This window comes from Cervus elaphus, chromosome 11 (assembly GCF_910594005.1).
Source record: "Cervus elaphus chromosome 11, mCerEla1.1, whole genome shotgun sequence".
Classification (NCBI taxonomy): Eukaryota; Metazoa; Chordata; class Mammalia; order Artiodactyla; family Cervidae; genus Cervus; species Cervus elaphus.
The window spans coordinates 2033380-2052668 of record NC_057825.1 but is presented as its reverse complement, the minus strand read 5'-3'; the positions used below and the strand labels follow the sequence as shown (position 1 = coordinate 2052668).

At 69.7% G+C, this 19289-nt stretch overlaps 1 protein-coding gene across 6 annotated transcripts in view; it reads left to right on the top strand.

Annotated features, from left to right (window-relative positions):
* The window catches only part of RXRA (retinoid X receptor alpha), a 92326-nt gene that overhangs the window by 34537 nt on the left and 38500 nt on the right, over nucleotides 1-19289 (top strand). The window contains exon 1 of one of the 6 annotated variants that reach the window (XM_043916335.1): nucleotides 5178-5199. The exons of 3 other annotated variants lie outside the window; for them this stretch is intronic. In XM_043916335.1, the coding sequence (XP_043772270.1) occupies nucleotides 5181-5199 (19 nt within the window). In that variant the 5' untranslated portion in view covers nucleotides 5178-5180. Of the gene's footprint in view, nucleotides 1-5177; nucleotides 5200-14329; nucleotides 14500-17062; nucleotides 17225-19289 lie in introns of those variants that run through there. 2 more of the 6 variants (XM_043916336.1, XM_043916333.1) reach the window with 2 other exon arrangements.

The following is a 19289-nucleotide window of genomic DNA, read 5'->3' as shown; positions in this document are numbered from 1 at the left end:
GGGTCAGGCCCACGCTGGAGGAGCGGTCCCATGCCGGGGGTGGGTGGGGGAGGCGCACACGAACGCCCGGCCTTGATGAACCTGAACCCTCTGCGTGAGCCTGAGGGTGGCCTGGAGGTGGCGGGTCAGGGGCCAGGTGAGCGACCTCTAGGAGCCTGAGTCTTGATGTCTGGGGTTTTGCCCGATCCGTCTGCTGCCTGCTTCTCGCACCCCTTCCTATCCGGCGGGGCCAGCGGGCTAGCACTGGTCAGCGTCTCTCAGGCCGGGCCTCGGGGGCCGTGTGGTGCCTGGTCTCACAGGGAGACTGAGGCTGCGAGGCTCCAGGCCCCGGGGGGAGGCGGCCAGGGAGGGTCCGTGGTCCCGGGGGGGGCGGGGGGATCTCCAGAGCCAGCACCGCCTGGGTGGTCCCTGGCGTACACCCGCGTGCACGGGGCGGGCGCAGGGTCTCCTCTGCAGGGCTGGCTGCCCCCTGGGTTCAGGGGCTTGGCCGGGGCTCAGAATTCCCCGTTATCTCAGGCCGTCGGGCTTCCTCAGCAGGCTGTCCCCGCCCCCGCCCCGGACCATCTGGAACTCGTTACCCCTCGTGTCAGCGGCACAGCCGCCCCTATGGCGGGCTCCCGGGACGGGGATGCGGACCCCCCTCCAGCCTGAGCCCCCTCGGGCAGCGCGAGGCCTGCGGCCTGCCTGGGGCCAGCGTAGCAGGGCCCGTTGTGGGGGGCCGTCAAGTGTCCCCCGTGGGCGGGCTGGGCAGGCCTGGTCTTCCTGCTCCAGAATCAGCGCCTGGGAGGAGATGTGGTCTTGGGGTCTGGAGGGAAGGGGGTCCCTGCGTGGATGCGGGGGCGGCTGAGGCTGGAGCGGAGGGTCGCTCGCCCTGCCCCGGGACCAAGGGCTGCCCCCTGCCTCGGTGCCCTGGAGGGGTGGCCGGATGGTGGTCTCGGGCGTCCAGGGCAGGGGGCTCAGAGCAGCCGGCCGGGGAGCCAGCTGCGTGTGGGCGGCTTGAGCCTCTGCCCGGCCGTGGGCCACCCCGGGTGGGTGTGGTGGGCTTTCCCCGGCCGGCCTTCCTGGTGTGCACCCCCTCATGCCTCTGGGCTCCTCTTCCTCGCCAGGTGTCGCCGGGGACTGGGCTCCGGCAGCCACGCTGGCTCCCCGGCCCCGCTCAGCCAGCCCTGCTGATCCTGCAGGGCTGCTGGTTAAGCTAACGGTGCCCCAGCTCCCCAGCGTCAGCTGCAGGCCCGCCCCCCAGAGATCCTCAGCGCAGGGCCTTCCCGCCTTCTTGTCGGTCAGCAGCCCGGCTCGCTCTCGCCCTGGGGGAGCCAGCGTGTGGGCTGGGCTCCAGGCCCGGGTGGCCCGAGCGCGGCTGCAGTGGGGATGGATGGACCGGGGTCTCCGCTGCCCTCTCGGGACTCTTCCCACTGTCTGAGGGGCGGTGGCGGGAGCTTGGCTGGCCTGAGTCGGGTTTGCGGTTGGAAGAAGCGCAGGCCTTCAGCCTGGGAGCGGCTGCGGTGTCTCACCTGCTTCCAGTCCTTCAGCTACGGAGGCTCCTTCCCCCTCGTCACTTACATGACGTGCGGGTGGGAGGGCGGGGTGGGGGGAGGCCTGAAATCAAAACCCCCCCCCCGGCCGTGTCTCCAGGAGCCCCGTCCCCGCGGCAGCCGCCTCCCCTGGAGGAGGACCCGCGGTGGTGGCCCCGCCTGCTCTGGACTCGTGACTCGCAGTGTCCCGTGCCCCCCACCCCGGGCTCAGCGGACGGTCGGCCGGGGCTCGACAGAGGCACGACCAGGCCCCCGGAGGAGGCGGGGCCCCTTTGGGGACGGGGGCCACGGCTCTCACTCTGCCCCAGGGCTCTGATGGGTTCGTCCCCGGGGGCCAGGGGCTTCCGCCTGAGGCCAGTCTGCCCCGCCTGGGGGACCGCCCGGCACTGGGGTGCGCTAGACGTGCACCTCTCGGCGGCAGGGCCTGCTGGCAGAAGGTGCGGAGGGCTGGCTGTCTCACTGAGTGAAACGGGGCTCCATCCTGCGGGCGGTGCACGCGTGTGGGCGCCTGAGAGACCGTGGTCTCTGGGGCCCCGTCGCCCTGTCCCTGTGAGGTCCCCACTCCCTCTCTCCAGGGCCCCCTGACCCCTTGGGGGCTGCAGAGGTTTGGGGGCCCTGGGCCTGGCTCCAAGGTCCAGCCGGGGATGGCTGAGTGGCCTCGGGGAGTCCCGTCCCCTCTTGCGCTGGTGGGCCCTGTCTCCTGCAGCCTCGCGGTTCAGAGGTGGGAAGGGAGGTGGGGGCCAGGTGCGAGGCCTGTTTCACCTGGAGGCTCGCCCTGCCCCGTAGGACAGGCATGCGTGCACGCGGGCCTGTGCACAGAGAGCCGCGTGTCCCCGTGTGGCCAGCGCGGTGTCTGCAGTGCTGCATCCTGCCGAGGGTGTGCGCCCCTCATCCCTCTCGGCTTTCGGATCCTGCTGGTCTGAAGGCCCAGCCTGGGCGCCGGGGGAGGGCATCCCGGTCATTTTGCCTGGGAACAGGGAGGACAGACCTGTCTGTCCCCGAGGGAACGTGTCCAGGGGCTTCCGAGGGCACGTGGGGTGACAGCCCTCCTCCGCGGGTCCTGGGGGAGCCTCGGGCCTGAGTGAGCCCGGCTGACCCTGCGCTCCCCCGGGGAGCCCTCTGGCTGCCGTTCCTGCTGCTCGGGGCGTGGGGCCTCTTCCGGGCCTTGCCTGCCACTGCGTGCAGACCACGCATCCCGATTACCGGCCTCATTTCTGTGCAGGTTTGCACTCCATCCCCCCAGTGACTGCTCTGCCGTGTCCCCGGATCTAGAACAGCACCCCATGTGTGGGAGGCGCCTGGGGCCCTCCTGATGAGGGTGCAGCGTTTGAAATTCTGTGTCTCTGTGGGCACCGCCGGCCGCGTCAAGTCTTTCAGGATTTTAGAGCCGCCGTCCTTCCTGGTTGCCCGTGAGCTGGCTCTGAGAGCCGGCTGGGCGTCGTGCTGGCCACTGGTGGGGGTACCTGAGTAGACATGCTGGCCCACGGAGCCCCCTGTGTGGCCAGTCTGCAGGGTGGGCTGAGTTGAGACCCCGGAGGGCGTGCTGCGGAGAGGGAACCTCACGACTGCAGGGCCACGTGTGCTGAGAGGCGATGCTGCTGGGGGCACCATCAGGCCGAGTGGCCGGGTGAGGGTGCAGTCACTGTGGGGGGAGCGCTGCCGTGTCCCTCGGCCCCCGTCCCCGCCCCAAGTGGTCCTGGATGTGTCCCGAGGGCCCAGGGCGAGGCGGTGCCAGGCCTGCACCGTGGGCGGCTGTGCTGGGACCCTCGGTCCCCGGCGCTGGGGGGCTGGCAGGCTCCTGGGGTCTGCAGGGGCTGGGGCCTTGGGCATGTGGACAGAGTACCGCGTCAGCCCCGGGGGCACAGGGAGAGGGATGTCCCCCCGAGGCTGACCCCCACCCCAGCTCGCCCTCCCCTCCCACTGGCCGCATGGGGGGGGTCCCCGCTGCCCTGCTCCTTCGGGCGCGGCCTTGGGCCCCTCATGTCCTCCTCTGAGGTGGGCTCAGCAGGTCCCTTCTGGGCAGCAGGGGTGCCCTTGGGCGGCAGCTGCTGTCCTGGCTTCTCCCGTCTTCCCTCGATGTTCAGCCAAGGGACGTGGGCCGCACGCAGGCTCGGCCAGACCCCGTGCTGACTGCGAGGCCTGGGTGGGCCGGGCCGCGCCCTCCCGACTCGGTTCTGTCCTGCCCCAGGACTGGTGGGGGGCCCCGACTGCGGGGCACGCTCGCTCTCTGGGATGTGCTCTCCCCGAGCGCCGGGTCCGTCAGGGCCGCACGAAGCTCGGGGCGGAGCAGGCCTGTGGGGGCTGTGGCGGCCCAGGGCCGGGGGGGCGGCCTCTGCACCTTCACCATGGCCCAGCCGGTCCGTGCACCCCGAGGATGCAGGCCGAGGCCCTCCTGGGCGCCGCTGCGTGTCGAAACCGGCCGCTGACGTGGCCGCAGTGTCGAAACAGTGCCTGCGGGTTTCCCAACATCCTGCCGCCGTCACAGGACCGAATGTCAGGAGCCGGGTTCCAGGCCCGGCCGGGGCCCTTCTCTTGGGGTGCCCGGCTTCCCCTTCTCGCCCCCAGGAGACCGAGAGAGACCGCCGCTCCGCCACCTCCCCCCGGGGCAGGGCGGAGGCCGTGACCTCAGGGCCGGTGACTTTACTCTGAGGCCTCGTCGTCCTGCTGACCTGCCTGTTGTGTAGAAGTCAGGTGGCGCTGGCGTGGAGGGCAGGATTCGAACACAGGCCTCGAGTCTGCGCTGAGGCCGTGGGCTGGGCAGGAGGCGGGAGCGGGCATGTGCCCGCCGGGGAGGCACACGCCCGTCTGGTGGCAGCGGGTGGTGGCCAAGGGCCCGAGCCCCTGTGCCCTCCAGAGGCTGCCCTTGGTGGGCGTGTAGTTACTGAGCCGCGCACCTCGGGGAGCGGGTTGGGGGGAGCCTTAGGTTGGGCCAGGTGGCCCCCCTCTTTCTTCTCCTGCCCCCGGGCCTGAGTCCGGGGCTGCGCTGTGTGGGCAGACAGCGACCACGAGGGCTGCAGGTTCACTAACCACCCGCCGTGCGGCAGGCCCTCGACTTCGGGGAGTCCTGGGGCCCGGCCTGTGACCTCCCCGGGGGACTTTCTTACTCTCACTGCTTACGGACGAAGCTGGGGCCCAGAGAGGCCAAGTGACCTGCTGGGATCACACAGCAGTGGGCTGGGAGCTGGCGTCTGGGCTGCCCGATTTTCCTAGGATTCTGCTGGGTCTGTCTAGGAGGAGCTGGTACTGTGGGGAAGTCCACCCCCAGCCCAGCGGCGGGTCCAGACCCTGCCGTGCTGAGCTGTGCAGCCTCGGGCACACCGCCCAGGCTCTGATCCCCCGAGGGGACCCTGCGGGCTCTGGGTGAAGGGGAGGAGGAGAGGGTCTCGGGCCCGCCTTCCCTGCCGGCTGCCGCCGCAGACCCCAGCCCTGTCCCCCTCGGGGTGGGGCCTGGGGCCCTGGGAACCTGTGGTCAGGCCTCGCCCCGGCGTGGTGTCAGCCTGTCGCCTGCCAGCAGGGGAGGGGCCCTGGAGACACGTCTCTTTTGGATGAGGAAGTGGATGCTCAGAGAGGGTGAGGGGCCGAGCTGGGGCCACACAGCGAGGCGGGTGCTGAGCCAGGGGCCTGTGGAGAAGGGTTGTCCGGAGACCCATGCCCGAGACCTTTCCTGGTAAGGTGGGGCTTTCGGAGGTCGGGGTGGGCAGGACCCTGTGGGCTCCGGCCCGTGGCACTCAGCACTTTCCCCGGGGCTGGGAGTGACAGGGACGGCGGTGCGGGGCCCCCAGGAGGACTCCCGGTTACACTGCCCGCCGTGTCCCGGGCTGTGGTTGGCGCCTGCCCCGAGCACCAGCAGCGCGCCCAGCGCGGCGCCTCTGTGTCCTGAGACAGATCTGTCCGGACGGATCGTTAGCCCGTTTTGCAGATGAGAATGTGGGAGCCCAGAGTGACCACGTGGTTTGCTGCGGCGCTCGGTCGGGAGGTGGGGGGGTGGACCTGGCCCCTGGCTGCGTACCCCCTGGCACCAGGGGTCCGCTGCGTGAATCTGTAGCCCTCCCTGGGACTCTGGCTGGGCTGGCAGTCCTCAGGGTGGGCGTGCGTGCAGGGCTGTGCGTGGGGAGCCCAGGGCTTGGTTTGGGGCGGGGGGGTAGGAGTCTATTGTAAGTTATAGCTGAAGGGTGCCCCCCACAGGCAGCCCTCCTTGATGTCTGTGCCGTCCCTCCTGCCACCTCACTGGCCGGCTGGCTGGGCGCTCTGGGCTCCTGGGAGGCCTCTGACTGCGGCCTGGCTGTCCCTGGCAGGGCCCGGCCTGGATTATCCGCCTGTTCCCAGCACAGTGGAGGCTGTGGGGGGTAGGCCGCCCACTTGGGAGGGCTCTGTGACACCTACCCAGAGGGGGCCCTTCTGAGGACGAGGACGCTTAGATCCAGCGGGGTTGGGCCAGCCGTGAGTCATGCAGCCAGGACTGGGGCCCAGGTCCGCAGGCAGCGTGCACACCTGCGCTCACCTCGTCACCTGCGGGGATGGCCAGGGACAGGCCAGCCTCGTGGTCACGGCCGCCTGGACGCTTTCCTCCTGGGTGACGTCTCTTTGCAGAAGAGGAAATGAAGGCTCAGAGACGTTGTTCAGCCTGCTTGGGGTCGCATAGCTTGTCAGCTCCTTAGGGTCTCTTTGAAAGTTGGTCCTTCTCTTTGAAACTTGGTCCTTGCTCACGTGGTTCGTAAGGATCATGGTGAATCCTGCAGCTTGTATCAGCCCGTTCCTAGCTCCTTCATCCCCACTCCGCTTACCCGCTTAGTCTTCATCTGTGCCTGCGGCACCAGCGTACGGCCAGGCCCCAGGGCTGCCCGAAGAGCCGGTGGTGGCTCCTCCTCTCGGACCTCCCAGGCTTCGGCGGCCTCAGACACGTGGGCCGGGGGCATGCTGTGATGCGGTGAGTGCCCTGCTGAGGGTGTGTCGTAGAAGGCACCACTACCCCGATTGGGAGAAATCGGGAGGGCTTCCTTGAGGCGGTTTTTATTTAAACTGGATTGGAGCGAGCCAAGAGAGGTACAGGGGGAGTTTCAGGCCCAGGGAACAGCATGTCCTCGAGGCGAGAGAGCTGATGTGTTTCTGGTGGCCCGGTTCCCACGCCTGGGGGTAGACCCAGATCGGGGAGGGCCAGGGCACCCTGAGGGCTGGCAAGGCGCAGGGCGAGAGGTGGGTGCTGGGCGCCCAGGAGAGCGTCCTTCTGGACCGCGGCGGAGCCGGGGATCACCTGGCTCATCCCTGATCTGGGAGGGGGCGGGCTTCTTAAAGGGAGGCTGCGGGGTACCCAGGCTCCCCAGGAGGCTCAGCAGTGAGGAACCCGCCCACCAGTGCAGGGGCCCCAGGGGTCTTGGGTTCAGTCCCTGGGTCGGGAAAATCCCCTGAAGGGAATGGCAACCCCCTGCAGTGTTCTTGCCTGGGAAATCCCATGGAGACAGGAGCCTGGCGGACTGCAGCCCACGGGGTCACGAAAGAGTTGGATGTGACCAAGCGACCGAGCCCCAGCATGACGGTCCGCGGATGGGCCTCGGCCCTTTCTGGGGCCCCGGCGTTGGGGTGCTGAGGCGAGCTGACTCTAGGCGGCTGGGGGCCCTTCAGGGAGGCCCCGGCCCAGAGGAAGCCCCGGTTCATCTCGGAGTCAGCCAGGGCCCGCTGGACGGGCTGGCGTTAGAGCTCGGGCCTGAGTGACGCGGGTTGGCCGTCTCGTCTTTCAGCCCAGGCCACGGTGGGACGGCCAGTGGGTGCGGGGCTGGGCAGGGCTCCCCCTGCCCTCCCGGGCCCCCTGCCCAGCCCACGTGCGGGAGCCTTTGAAGGGCTCTGGGGTGGGTGGGGTTCTGAGAAAATGGAATCTGCATTTGGCTTGGATTTGGGAGGATTTGTGCACGTGGCTGATGAAGGGAACTGCTGAGATTCTGTAAAGCACCGCCCCCCACCAAAGCACCCCCCCCCCCAAAGGCAGAACAAACTCTAGCTGCCCTGCAACTATTAGCACAGCCAAACAGAGACTAGAAGCCAGCCGCAGAATCCCACTCTCCCAAGGTTAGCGCTCTGGCCGCCTTTGCCCTGCGCCTGCAGACAGATAACAGCCTATCTCGGTGTTTATTATTTTCTAAGTAAAAATTGAATACAGATTTTCAACGTCTTTTCAAATTAAGGCATCTGGTGACGAGGAGGAGGAGGCTTTTGTGGGGGGCCAGCCCTCCCACGACCGGTGGAGGAGAGAGCAGGTTCTAGGGGATTCTGGACCCAGACCCAGGGTTCTGTACCAGGCACAGCGCGCCCCCAGCCCAGCGTTGCCGAGGATGGGGGGCATTCAGGGGCTCCTGGGCCCCCCGCAGGGCGTGTGTCGGGTGTGTGCACACGCCCTGACGTGTGTGTGTGTGTGTGTGCTGACGGCCGTCACCGTGTCTCCATCCCCTGCGGGACAGAGGATCCCACTTCGCCCCTTGACCATCCCCCTGCTGACCCCGCTCGCCTCCCTCACCCCCGCGCCTTCTGCCCGGGTGGCCTCGGGCCCCCGTTCCCCCTGCGCTGACCAGTGCATGGCCGCGGGCAGGTTGAGCTTGGTGTCCAAGCCTTGCTTCCCCTTCTGCAAGAAGACAGCGACGCCGGTAGGGTTTCTGAGCACGTGGGATGAGCCGCACGTTCCGAGGTACGCAGGGCAGGCTCCCGGCCACGGGGCGCTCAGGAGACACCGGCTGTTCCCTGCCGGGTTGGCATGTACGGCTGGGCCATGGGGGCCAGATAGCTTGCTGGGGGTCCTGGGCTGCCTGTGCTTGAGACCAGTGAGGGGTTTGGGCACCGAGGATTCCGGGGGCCTGGTGGGGGGCGGGTGCGGGACGCTCGCCCCTCCCTGAGGCTGCCTGCTGGGTGGAGTGTGTGGGTCTCTGAGCTCAGGGCAGTCTGTGTGTCCTCGCCGCGTGCCCCTGTCCATCCTAGGAAGGCCCTCTGCTGCTGTTCCCAACCTGAGCTGTGGGGTCCTTGTGGCGGCCGCGCGGTCCCTGGCCTAGGAGGAGCCCTGCGAGCTGCAGCGGCCCGGCCTGACTTGACCTGGTTGAGGACAGAAGCCCAGGCTGGCGGCTTCCGAGCTGCGGGACCAGGGAGTCCTGCCTCGTTCCCTGGGGCCCCGGGAGTCCTGCCTCGTTCCCTGGGGCCCTGGGCAGGGTCGGCACTCAACTCTCTGCTGGCCTGGGAGGTCAGCCGCTGGGCCCCTGATGGGCTAACTGGCTGCCCTCCCTGTGTTCCCCGGCGCGGGGGTCATGGCCTGTCCTGGAGACGCCCGGCCAGTGACCAGGTAAGAACGGGGGTAGCCCCGCCCCCCTGCCCGCAGGGCCATTGGTGGAGGCCCAGAGCAGGGCTGGATCCCTAGGCGAGCTCCTCCACAGGGCACGCAGGCTCCGCTTGGAGCTTGCCCCGAGCTCCGGGGTCGGTGCGCTCCCAGCGAGATGCACGCATCACCCTTGCTCAGGGGCCCAGAGTGAGAGCTCGCCAACCCGTGCTGGGTTTGGGGGCGTGAGGAGCACCCCATCCTCCTGAGATTTAAAACGCTCACCTGCGTTCCTCCTTTTTCTACCCACTGCGTGTGTGTGTCTTCAGGGTCACGGGGCCCTGCTTCCCAGACGCACCCGTGTCCCAGCCCCTTGGGTGGGGGCGGCGTGTTGGGGGGCGCCGTGTGCCTGGGCTGCCTTGGGGCTGCGGAGGCCCGGCCACCTGGGCCTTGAGGCCTGCGTTCCTCCCCGCACGCGGCCCTCCATCCCCACACGCGTTCCTCCCGAACACAGCCCTCCCTCCCGCACGCGGCCCTGCCCCCTGCCCCCCGCCCCCCCGCACTCTTTCCTCCCCGCACTCAGCCCTCCCCCCCGCAGGCGGCCCTGCCCTCCCCGCACTCAGCCCTCCCCCCCGCAGGCGGCTCTCCCTCCCCGCTCGCGGCCCTCCCCGCTCTCAGCCCGCCCTCCCCGCTCGCGGCCCCGCCGCTGCCCTGGATGCTGAGCAGGCCTTGCACTACTGCGGGTTCGGAGCCGCTGGCAGGAAGCTGGCAGCCGCCACGCCTTCTGGGCGAGGCAGGGAGGGGCCAAGGGTGTGGGTGAGCGAGGCCCTCAGCTTGGGGGCGGCAGGGTGCGGGCCCCCCGGGGCTGCTTCAGGGGCGCCTCCTGCACGGGGAGGGGCTGGGGTCTCGGACAGCGGGGGAAGCCCGACCAGCCGGGGCTTGGCTGTGTGTGTGGGGGTCCTGGTCCTCACAGTTTCTCTCTTGCCTCCTGAGGGGCTGCCCACTCCTGTCTCCAGAAGGTGGATGAGGGAGAAGAGGTGTCACTCCTGGGGGGACTGTGGCCTGGGGGGACTGTGGCTTGGGGGGGACCGTGGCCTGGGGGTCCTGTGGCCTGGGAGTCCTGTGGCCTGGGGGGACCGTGGCCTGGGGGTCCCATGGTCTGGGGGGACCGTGACCTGGGGGGAACCATGGCCTGGGGGGGACCGTGGCCTGGGGGTCCCATGGTCTGGGGGGACCGTGACCTGGGGGGAACCATGGCCTGGGGGGGACCGTGGCCTGGGGGAACCGTGGCCTGGGGGGGCTGTGGCCTGGGGGGATTGTGGCCTGGGGTTGACTGTGGCCTGGGGGGACTGTGGTCTGGGGGGGACTGTGGCCTGGGGTTCCTGTGGTCTGGGGGGACTGTGGCCTGCGGGGACCATGGCCTGGGGGGGCTGTGGTCTTGGGGGACCGTGGCCTGGGGTTCCTGTGGTCTGGCGGGGACCATGGCCTGGGGGGACTGTATCCTTTGGGTCCTGTGGCCTTGGGGGACCGTGTCCGGAGGTGGGGACCATGGCCTGGAGGGGAACTGTGGCTGGGTGGGGGGACCGTGGCCAGGGGTCTGTGGCCGGGCGGAGGACACACGAGGACCCTCTGGGGAGGGCAGTCTGTGCCCTCCGGACCGGGGAGGGGGGCGGTGTGGCTCTCCCTGTCTCCCCCGCGGGCTCAGCCGTGGTTCACTGGGCCCGTGGAGAGCTGGGCTGCCCCTGGAGGTGGGGCGCTCCTACCCCCTTGTGCTCGCCCCGCTCCGCTCCAGGGGAGGCCTGGAGCCGCTTCGCTGAGGGACGCGGGTTCCGGCTCGCCCAGGGCTCTGGACCCCAGCGGGGCCGCAGCCTGACCGTGCGCCGTCAGCCCGCAGGCGTCCGCCCGGGCCCCGCCACGCCGCCCTGGGGCCTCCCTGGGTGAGTGCGGGGTGAGAGGGGGCCTCCCCGGTCCGTGACTTTGTTTTGTTCCCTCGAGTCAGGTTGTCCGGCGCCGTCCTGCGCCCGGAAGCGGGGTCTGGCGGTGCTGTGGGTGGGGAGCCGCGCCCCTCGCCTCCCCTCTGGCGGGGCCCGTGCCGACATCCTCCCGTCCAGCGGTCCGTCAGCGAACGTGGGCGGTGCTGGCCACTGTCCCGCCGGCAGGGCTCTAGGACTGGGTCCCGGGCCTCCAGCCCACCCCGCGCGGTAGGGCCCGCGTCACACCGTCCCGTGGGCCTGCGGGTTGCAGCCACCTGGCCCCTTTGTCTTCATTTCCCGTGCAGACCCCGCCCGCTCACCTGCGCTGGCCGGGCCCTTTGCCTCGGGGCTTCTTGCCTCCTGTGCAGGAGTGCTGAGCCTTGCCTGGGGCTGGAGGGGCAAAGGCCACCTCGAGGTGGGCGCCTGGCCTGGTGGGCTCCTGGGGGGCCGTGGGGGTGCAGCAGGGGAGCCTGGCGGGGCCCTGCTGGGGTGGTGGATGGACGGACGTGGGTGGACATGGCCCTTCTGCATCGGAGGCCTGCTCTGGCCCTTGCGGCTGCTGTGTGGCCACTCCCTCGGAGGCGTTTGCTGCGCTCCCCTGACGGCTGGCAGGGCCTTGGCTCCCGGCTGTCACGGCCCCTTCTTGGCTCCTCTGGTTTCTGGGAGGTTACAGGACAGCCATGACGGGTGTCTGAGACCTCGGGCCCAGCCTCAACAGAAGTAAGGCCTCGGCTCAGCGCCCCCTATGGATGTGAGAGTTGGACCACAAGGAAGGCTGAGTGCTGAAGAACTGATGCTTCTGAACTGTGGTGTTGGAGAAGACTCTTGACAGTCCCTTGGACTGCAAGGAGATCCAACCAGTCCATCCTAAAGGAGATCAGTCCTGGGTGTTCATTCGAAGGACTGATGCTGAAGCAGAAACTCCAACACTTTGGCCACCTGATGCGGAGAACTGACTCATTGGAAAAGACCCTGATGCTGGGAAAGATTGGAGGCAGGAGGAGAAGGGGACGACAGAGGGTGAGATGGTTGGATGGCATCACCGACTTGATGGACAAGTTTGAGCAAGCTCCTGGAGTTGGTGATGGACAGGGAGGCCTGGTGTGCTGCGGTCCAAAGAGTCAGACGTGACTGAGCGACTGAACTGAAGCCCGTCCTTGCGGTGGGCTTCCCCAAGGGGCACCTGCCAGAGCCTGAGATCCGTGGCCATAGGGGCCCGTTGGCCTGCCCGGCGTCCGGGTGATGCTTGGCCATGCAGAGGGAGGGTGGTGGTCCGGGCCTGGATTTGGAGGGCTCGGCGCCCTCCTCAGTCGCTCGGTCGGCACCCTGGCGTCTGGGCTGCTGGCGCAGGGCGGGCAGGAATGCAGCTCCCAGGCCCTTATCTGAATGCTCCCCTGGGCCCGTGGGGTCTCTGGGGTCAGGCTGCAGCTCCTGGGCCGCCTGCCTGAGCTCGGCCTTCCTGGGCCCCTCCCGGGGGCCCTTTGTGGCCCAGAGCCGGGCCGGCCCCGCCCCCGGTTCCCAGGCCCACCCGCTGGCCTGCGGCATCAAGTCTGGACAGGTGTGTGTGTGTTCAGGGCGGCCGCCCGCGGGGGGGCCGGAGGCAGCGTGCCGGCCTCGTGAGTCACCCCGAGCCTGGGCGCGGGGGTGGCGGGGGCCGGGCTGCGGGCTGGCATGACGGGGCACGCCACCAACCAGGCCTGGGAACTGGCCGCGGCCCTGGGGCGGTGGGGGAGTGGGGGCTGCGTGTGGCCTCCCAGAGCAGCCGGGACAGGCCCAGGCCTGGGCGCGGGGTCTCCGAGCGCCTGGGGGGGCGCTCTCCTGCTGCAAGCTAGGCCGTGCCTCACAGGGACTCTGTGCCCCCTCGGTGCCCACCTTCCGCGTGGGCTGAGAACCTGCTGGGGCGGGGGGAGGTGGGGAGGCAGACGGACATGGAGTCCAGGCCCCTGGGTCCAGGGGTTTCGTGTCCAGAGCACCTCCAGGCCAGGCCCTGGTCCTCTGTGCCCGGGCTGTCCCGTCCCGTGTGGCGGGGGTGGCCGCATCCCGCTGACCACGTGCAGCACCCTGGCGCCTGGGTCTTGGGAGTCGGAGGCCAGAGGAAGGGCCCCTGCGGTGTGTCAGGGCCGCCAGTCCTGGGTTCGGGACTGAGGGGCGCTTAGAGCTGCAGGGGTTCCCGTCCTCCTGAGGGTCAGCTCCCCTCTTGTCTGCTTGGTGGCAGAGCCCCAGAGGAGTGGGGGTCGGGGCCCCACGGTGGGGCGGGGTGCTGGCTCTGCAGGCTGCAGACGGAGCCGGGTCTGGGCCTGGAGAGGTCCCGCTTTCCAGGGCCGGCGTGGGCACCGCCGCAAGGGGCGGCTTGCGGGCTGGGCTGGTCTCCCAGGTCCTGGGGGCGGTGGAGCATGGGGCTGGAGCAGGCAGAGGTGGCCGCGGCCTGAGAAGGCAGCACGCCTGGGGCGGGGACCCTGCCTGCCCTCGGGGGCGGCGGCTCAGACCTGAGCTGGCATCCACAGGGCTGGGCCCCTGTCCTGAATTCCCTACTCTGTCTAGCAGGTGTGAGGAGGGCTTCCAGGAGGGGGTGTCCCTGGCAGGAAGACGCAAGGGGAGCGAATGACTGTGTCTACGCTGAGGGCCAGGGCTGGGGCCGAGAGGGGTGGAGGGCCACACCCACTGGAGGGGCCGGGGAGCTGGGCACTGAGGCCCGTGTGGGGCAGGTTGGGTCTGCGGGAGGGCGTGGGGCTGGGCCTGCTGGCGCTGGTGGGTGGAGACCTCTGGCGAATCTTTTCCAAGATAACGGTCAGCAGAGGGCTGGGGACCCTGGTCCGGGCCGTGGGGGGACCAGCCTGTGACTTGCTGGGTGTCCTGCGGCGCTTCCTGGGTGTGGGGACGGGGCAGTCCAGTGCTCCTGGGGGTGGGGGGCGCTGCAGGTGGAGGGACCCAGCCTCAGTGTGCCTGCCGCCGGGTGTGGCAGCTGGGGGCCCTCTGCCCCGCCCCAGGCTGGGCCCCGGGGGCCTTGGTCTCTGCTCTGCACCCCACGTGCCCTGCCCCCGCCAGGATGTGAACAAGGCGGGGGCGCCACGGGCCGGGCCCAGGGCAGCGGGGGGCTCCGCGTGGCCCTGGTGAGGCCGCCTCCGCCCACCCCGGCCCTTGTCTGCTGTTCTCACCACTGGCCGTGCGGGGAGGAAGGAAGCTGAGGGTTGGGTGGTGTGTGTGTGTATGTGTGTTTGTTTTCGCCTGGGCTCTGGGGGCCCAGGGTAGGGCCCGGCCTCCGGCCGCCAGCGCCTTGACTGCCAGGGTGAGAGGCCTGGGAGAGGCGGGGGCTGCAGTGGGACTGGGCGGCCTCCTGGAGGCCGGGAGGTGGGCACCGAGGCAGGTCTAGGACAGCCGGTGGGAGCGAGGGGCTGCCCCCGGAGCGAGCCCTGCACCAACGTCCTGACTGCTGCCAGACCAGCCGGGTGGCCCAGAAGCGAGGTCTGGACCGGACCCTGTGCTTGGAAGGAACAGCAGATCTCTGGGGGCGAGGGGAGGAACCTTTCAGGCCCCCTGCCAGCCCCCTCCAGCTACACCTGGGGGGAAGCCGAGGCCAAGCGGGGGGCAGCCTGGGGCTGGGGGCCTGCGGTCCGTGGCTTTCTCTGCTGTCCGTGGGGCAGGCACTCCCGCCGTGGCCAGCCTAGGCTACCAACGTGGCGTTGCTGAACGCGGCTGAGGAAGAGAGGTGAGCGCCGTGGGCTGGTCCCGCTGGTTCAGCCCCCGCGGGTCGGCTCCCCGGGGCCCCTCCTTTTCTGCCCACCCAGAGGCACTGCTGCTCAGGTTGGACCCACAGATGTGGCTCGTGTGTGCACACGGAGGTGAGGTGGCCGGGGTCGATCCCTCTGAACACCTAGGCCTGCAAGAGCCCCCCGCCCAGTCGTCTCTGCACAGGTGGGTCACGTGTCCAGGGTGCGTCGCCCCCGAGACCACCCGGCCGGCAGGGCAGGCCCGGCGCCTGCTCGGCTCCACTCGCTCTGAGGGTGCAGAGGGTGGATGGGCTGCGACCGGGCAGGACGGGAGGAGGGACTGTCCCCGCGCGGGTCGATGCTGGGGGCCGGGGGCTGAGGGGACGTGGCGGGTGGGAGCCAGCTGCCAGCCAGGCGGGGCCCTGGGTCCGGCACTGGCACTGCTGGGAGTGAGTCTGCGGCGACTCTGAGAGGCGGCCCCGCCTGCCACCTGTGCGGCTGAGTGCGAGCGGGCCTGGGGGTGGTGGGTGGAGGGAGCGTCCACGTGACGAGGCTTGTCGGCTGCAGACGAACTGAGTCAGTGGGGTGAGGGCCCCGAGGACGTCACGGGCACCTCCCGGCCGTGTCCTGGGAGTCCAGGACCCCGGCTGCCCGGCTGGGCCCTCAGGCGGCTGGGGAGGAGCCGGGGGTCACGGTTGACCACCAGCCGCAGCTGAGTTGGCCTGGCCTGCCCCTTGGACTGGGCCGGGCTGGGATCCTCGCTGCGGGCGGGCAGGCCCCCACCACACCCCACCCCCGTCTGTCGGGAGAGCTTAGCCCGGCGCGCTCCCGGGCCCAGAACCAGAGGAGCAGGGAGCCGCGAGGAGGAGCGAAGTGGGGAATCCCGGCCCCTGTGGAGGAGGGGCGGCCGCAGCCGCCGGCCTGTCGGGTGGGGATCCTGCTAAAACCAGGCGTCCGTAGAGGCTGTTTGTGTCCTTATCATGAAAACCACACCACGTGGACTCGGCAGACACCCGAGCCAGGCGAGGTGGGCAGTAACGTCCCACCTCCCACCCCAGAGCCGAGTGTCCTGGACTCGCCACTCGGCCGTGTGACCGCTGGGGAGTCCCCTCTTCCTCACCGAGCCCCCGCCTGGGTGGTTTTCCGTGAGCGTGGACCTTTTCAGGCAGGGTGGGGGGTGGGGTGGGGTGGACCCCCTCACCTCCTGCCCAGGCCCCACAGTAGGTCGGGTTTCAGGTGGAGACTGCAGTGGGGGCCGACGCGTGCCCGAGGTTGGGGGTGCGCGGGAGACACCTGGAGGCTGCTGCTGGGCCTGTTGCCGGGTCAGCCTGGGCAGGGGGACCCCGGCCCTTCCGGAGGAGTCCTGGAAGAGGAGGGAGGCTGCCTGGGCCCCGCATGGGCGCAGGGTTTCCACGTGCTCGGGGCGGGCAGGGCTGCCAGCGTGCCCGCAGCCGCCGTGAAGCAGGCAGTGTGCACGCAGCGTGTGCGGCCAGAGCCGCTGGGGCAGCCGGCCTGTGCAGCCGGATGTGGACAGCTGGCTGGCCCTCAGGCCTCCGGGGGTGGGGGGCCAGGACTCGCCTGTGCGGGCCCAAGAGGGCCAAGGGGCCCTGTGACGCGGCCCCCGCGCCCCACCCCCACTGCCGGCCCCGGGGCTGGGCCGCTGGCCGCTGGCCTACAAAAGGCATTCTGTGCCCCGGAAGAATGACCCCGTTGTGTGGCTGGAGGGTGGCCGGGAGCCACGACGGCTTCCTTCCTTCCCAACTTCCTGCTCGCTCCCTTCTGGGGGGCAGAGCCCCCACCTGGGGCCCAGCTGCTCCTTCCAGGGCCCTGCTTTCCCGGCCGGGGACGCCTCGTGGCTCCCCCCGCTCCCTCCCGGCAGTCAGAGCCCCGCTGTCTGCCCGCCGCCCTCGCCAGGTCCACTGACCCGTCCTGGGCTCGGGCTGGGCCTCTGCGGTCGCTCGTGCAGGGCCTCTGCTGCTGGCGGGCAGCGGGGTCAGGTGGAGACCTGACGGTCGGTGGCCGGGGGTCTGTGGACCCCACGCGGGCTGTGTCGGCTTGCTCCAGCGCCCTGGCCGAGTCAGTGCACCTGGGGGGTTGAGTGTCCCGGGTGAGACGGCCGGCCCCGCGTCGGGAGCCTTTGCCCCCATCCCTGCGTTCTCACACCAGCCTGCACCTGGGGCGCTGGGCTCAGCCAGCCCGCTTGGCCGGCCCTCGCCCTGGCTTCTGGTGGCCGTGAGCGGGTTTGAACTGCAGTCCTGGCCTCGCCCTTGGCCTCTGCTGGCCCCTGGCTGGGCCCGGGTCCTGTGCGCGGCACCGTCCGAAAGCCGAGGCCAAGCTCAGATTGAGGAAACGAGGCTGGGGTCCCCGTGCTCCTCTAAGCAGCCCTGGGCTTTGGCCAATGGGAGCGGCCTGTGGTCACAGGTGTCTGGGCGAGGGTGGGGGGCCGGGCGGTCCTGGGAAAGGGGAACTCAGCCTTCTGGCGAGTTCCCAGCCGCCTGGCAGAGACGCTCGCCTCCCGGGCCCCTTCCCAGGCTCCCGCGGCCGGCTCGCCCACCATGCTGCAGCGCCAGGGGCCGCGGGACCCCGGGCCGGCCGGCCGGGGCCCGGTGGGGCCACCCCCCTGGTGGGACCTCTCGCCCGCCCTGGCCATGAGGCTGCACCTGCTGGCCTCTCTTTCGGGAGGTGGCCTGGCCTGGCGGGCGGGGGACCGTAGGTGGCTGGCAGGTAGGGCTGGGCCAGGGGTTGGGGGGCTCTGGGGGCCAGGTGGCCTGGGAGGGGCCAGGGTCTCCCCTGCGGGCTTTGGCGCTCCTGGTGGGTGTCTGGGCTGGGCGGGGGCAGGTGAGGAGAGCGGGGCAGGGGCCAGGCGTGTCCCTGGAGCCCTGCACCTTCCCAGGCCCCAACGTGGCCGCCCAGCATGTGCCTGGAGCCTGGCCGTGCCCAGGGCGTCTTGTTGGGGTCCCGAATCTTCCCCTGGTGTCTGCGCAGCAGGTGTCGGATGGGGAGGGGAGGGGGACTGTCTCTTCCGTCTCCTTGCCACGAGGCTCCCTGGAGGAGGGCCTCTTGGGGTCTGGCTCGGCCCTTTTTCACATGAGGAAACTGAGGCCAGGGCGGGCGGGGTTTGTCTAGCTGCAGGAGGCCCTGGACTCACTGAGGAAGCTCTGCGCGGGTCGGGCTGCCCAGGGCCGGCCCAGGATGGACAGCTGGCCCTGGCCTCGGCTCGGCCCTGGGTCTCGGCTCTCCTGGGGCAGGCAGGGAGGAGGCCTGGAGGAGGCTGGAATCCCAGGGGGTCCCAGCCCCCACATCGTGCAGGGGGGGCCAGCACCTGCTCCCGCCTGGCTCAGCTCACGGCCACCGCCTCTGTTTTGGTTGCAAGGCACTCTGTTCCGTCACGGTCGCCCTGTGTCAGGGCCCACTAGGCTCACTCAGCACGCTTTGCCAGTGCTCCTGTAAGGACGCGCTCCTCTGTGCCCAGTTTTGAGGGGACGCCGAGGCCCAGAGACGGGACGTGACTGTCCCAGAGCCACACGGTGGTTCAGGGAAGGGGCCTGGCGGCCCACACGGGAGCCGGGAGCACTTTGCCCGTCCAGGCCTCCTGAGTCCCTGCTGTTGTGATTGGTTAGGGTCCAGCCCCCGCATCTGGGGTGCCTCACCGGCCTGTCCTTGGCTGGGGCGGGGGGCCTGGCCTGGCTCCTCTCCCGCCACGCGGATGGTGCTGGCGCCAGGGGAGGCTGCTCCAGGCCGTCTCCGGGAGCCACGTGGTGTTGGAGCGGGCACCTGAAGCGAGAGCGTGCTGGAGAGTGGGGCCCTGGGCTGTCTTGGCTGGGGGCTGCCTGTGCTCCCCTGCCCTTGACAAGCCTTGCCCGTGTTCTGCACAGTCAGGATTTCGGGGGCGGGCACTCAGGCGTGCTGGCGCCCCCCACCCTTGCCGAGTGACCGCGAAGGCTGGCTCCAGGTCCACGTCTCCGAGCCCAAGCTTCCTCGAAGGTCCAGGGTTTCTCGAGGGCTGCGTCCTCCTGCAGTGGAGAGCCCTGAGCAGCGGGGGGCTCTGCCTTCCTCATCTGGAGGCGTTGGTGGGGGTCTGTGTCCACACCCCTCCAGCAGCTGTGTCTCGAGGGCAAGTACTGGGCAGCCCAAGATGCAGGCCTGGACAGGCCTCTCCAGCCCTGCTGTTGGTTTCCTCGTCTGTAAAGTGAGTGCGGGGAAGAGGATTTTCCAGGTCGGTTTGTCTCTTGACACGACTGAACGTTCAAAGTCATGTGAAACGACCTTCACACGGAAAATGTCCTGGGCCAGCCTGGGCGGCTCTGTGCTCCTAGAGGGTGTGGGATGTGTTGACTCTGAGTCCGGAGTTCTCAGGAGCAGTGAGTGTGTGTGTGTCTGGCGGGCACTTGGGTTGTAGCAGCGCGCGTGTGACAAGGTGTCATCGTGTTCGGTGGCCGCACATTCCGAGCGTCCTGCAGGCACGCTGCTCATCTCCTTGGCGGAGGGGACCCTTGTTCAGGCCGCACTCAGGAGATGCGTGCAGGTTTGGGGATCTGTCGCCGTAGAACGTGCACCTGGCTGCTGGGTATTTGGTTGATTTTTCTTTTTTTGCCCATTGTCTCCTGCCTGGCTTCTCTTGGCACCGCCTCCCGCTTTTTCCAGTCGCTCATTGTCTGGGAAGTCCTCCAAAGCGGCGTGTGAGCGTTGTGGGTAGCATCGAGCACTCGGCCCTGAGTGAGGACGGCTCCCTGAGTGAAATGCTGCCGTGTCTGAGTGTTGGCAGTTGGTGCTGCCGTCCGGAGCGCAC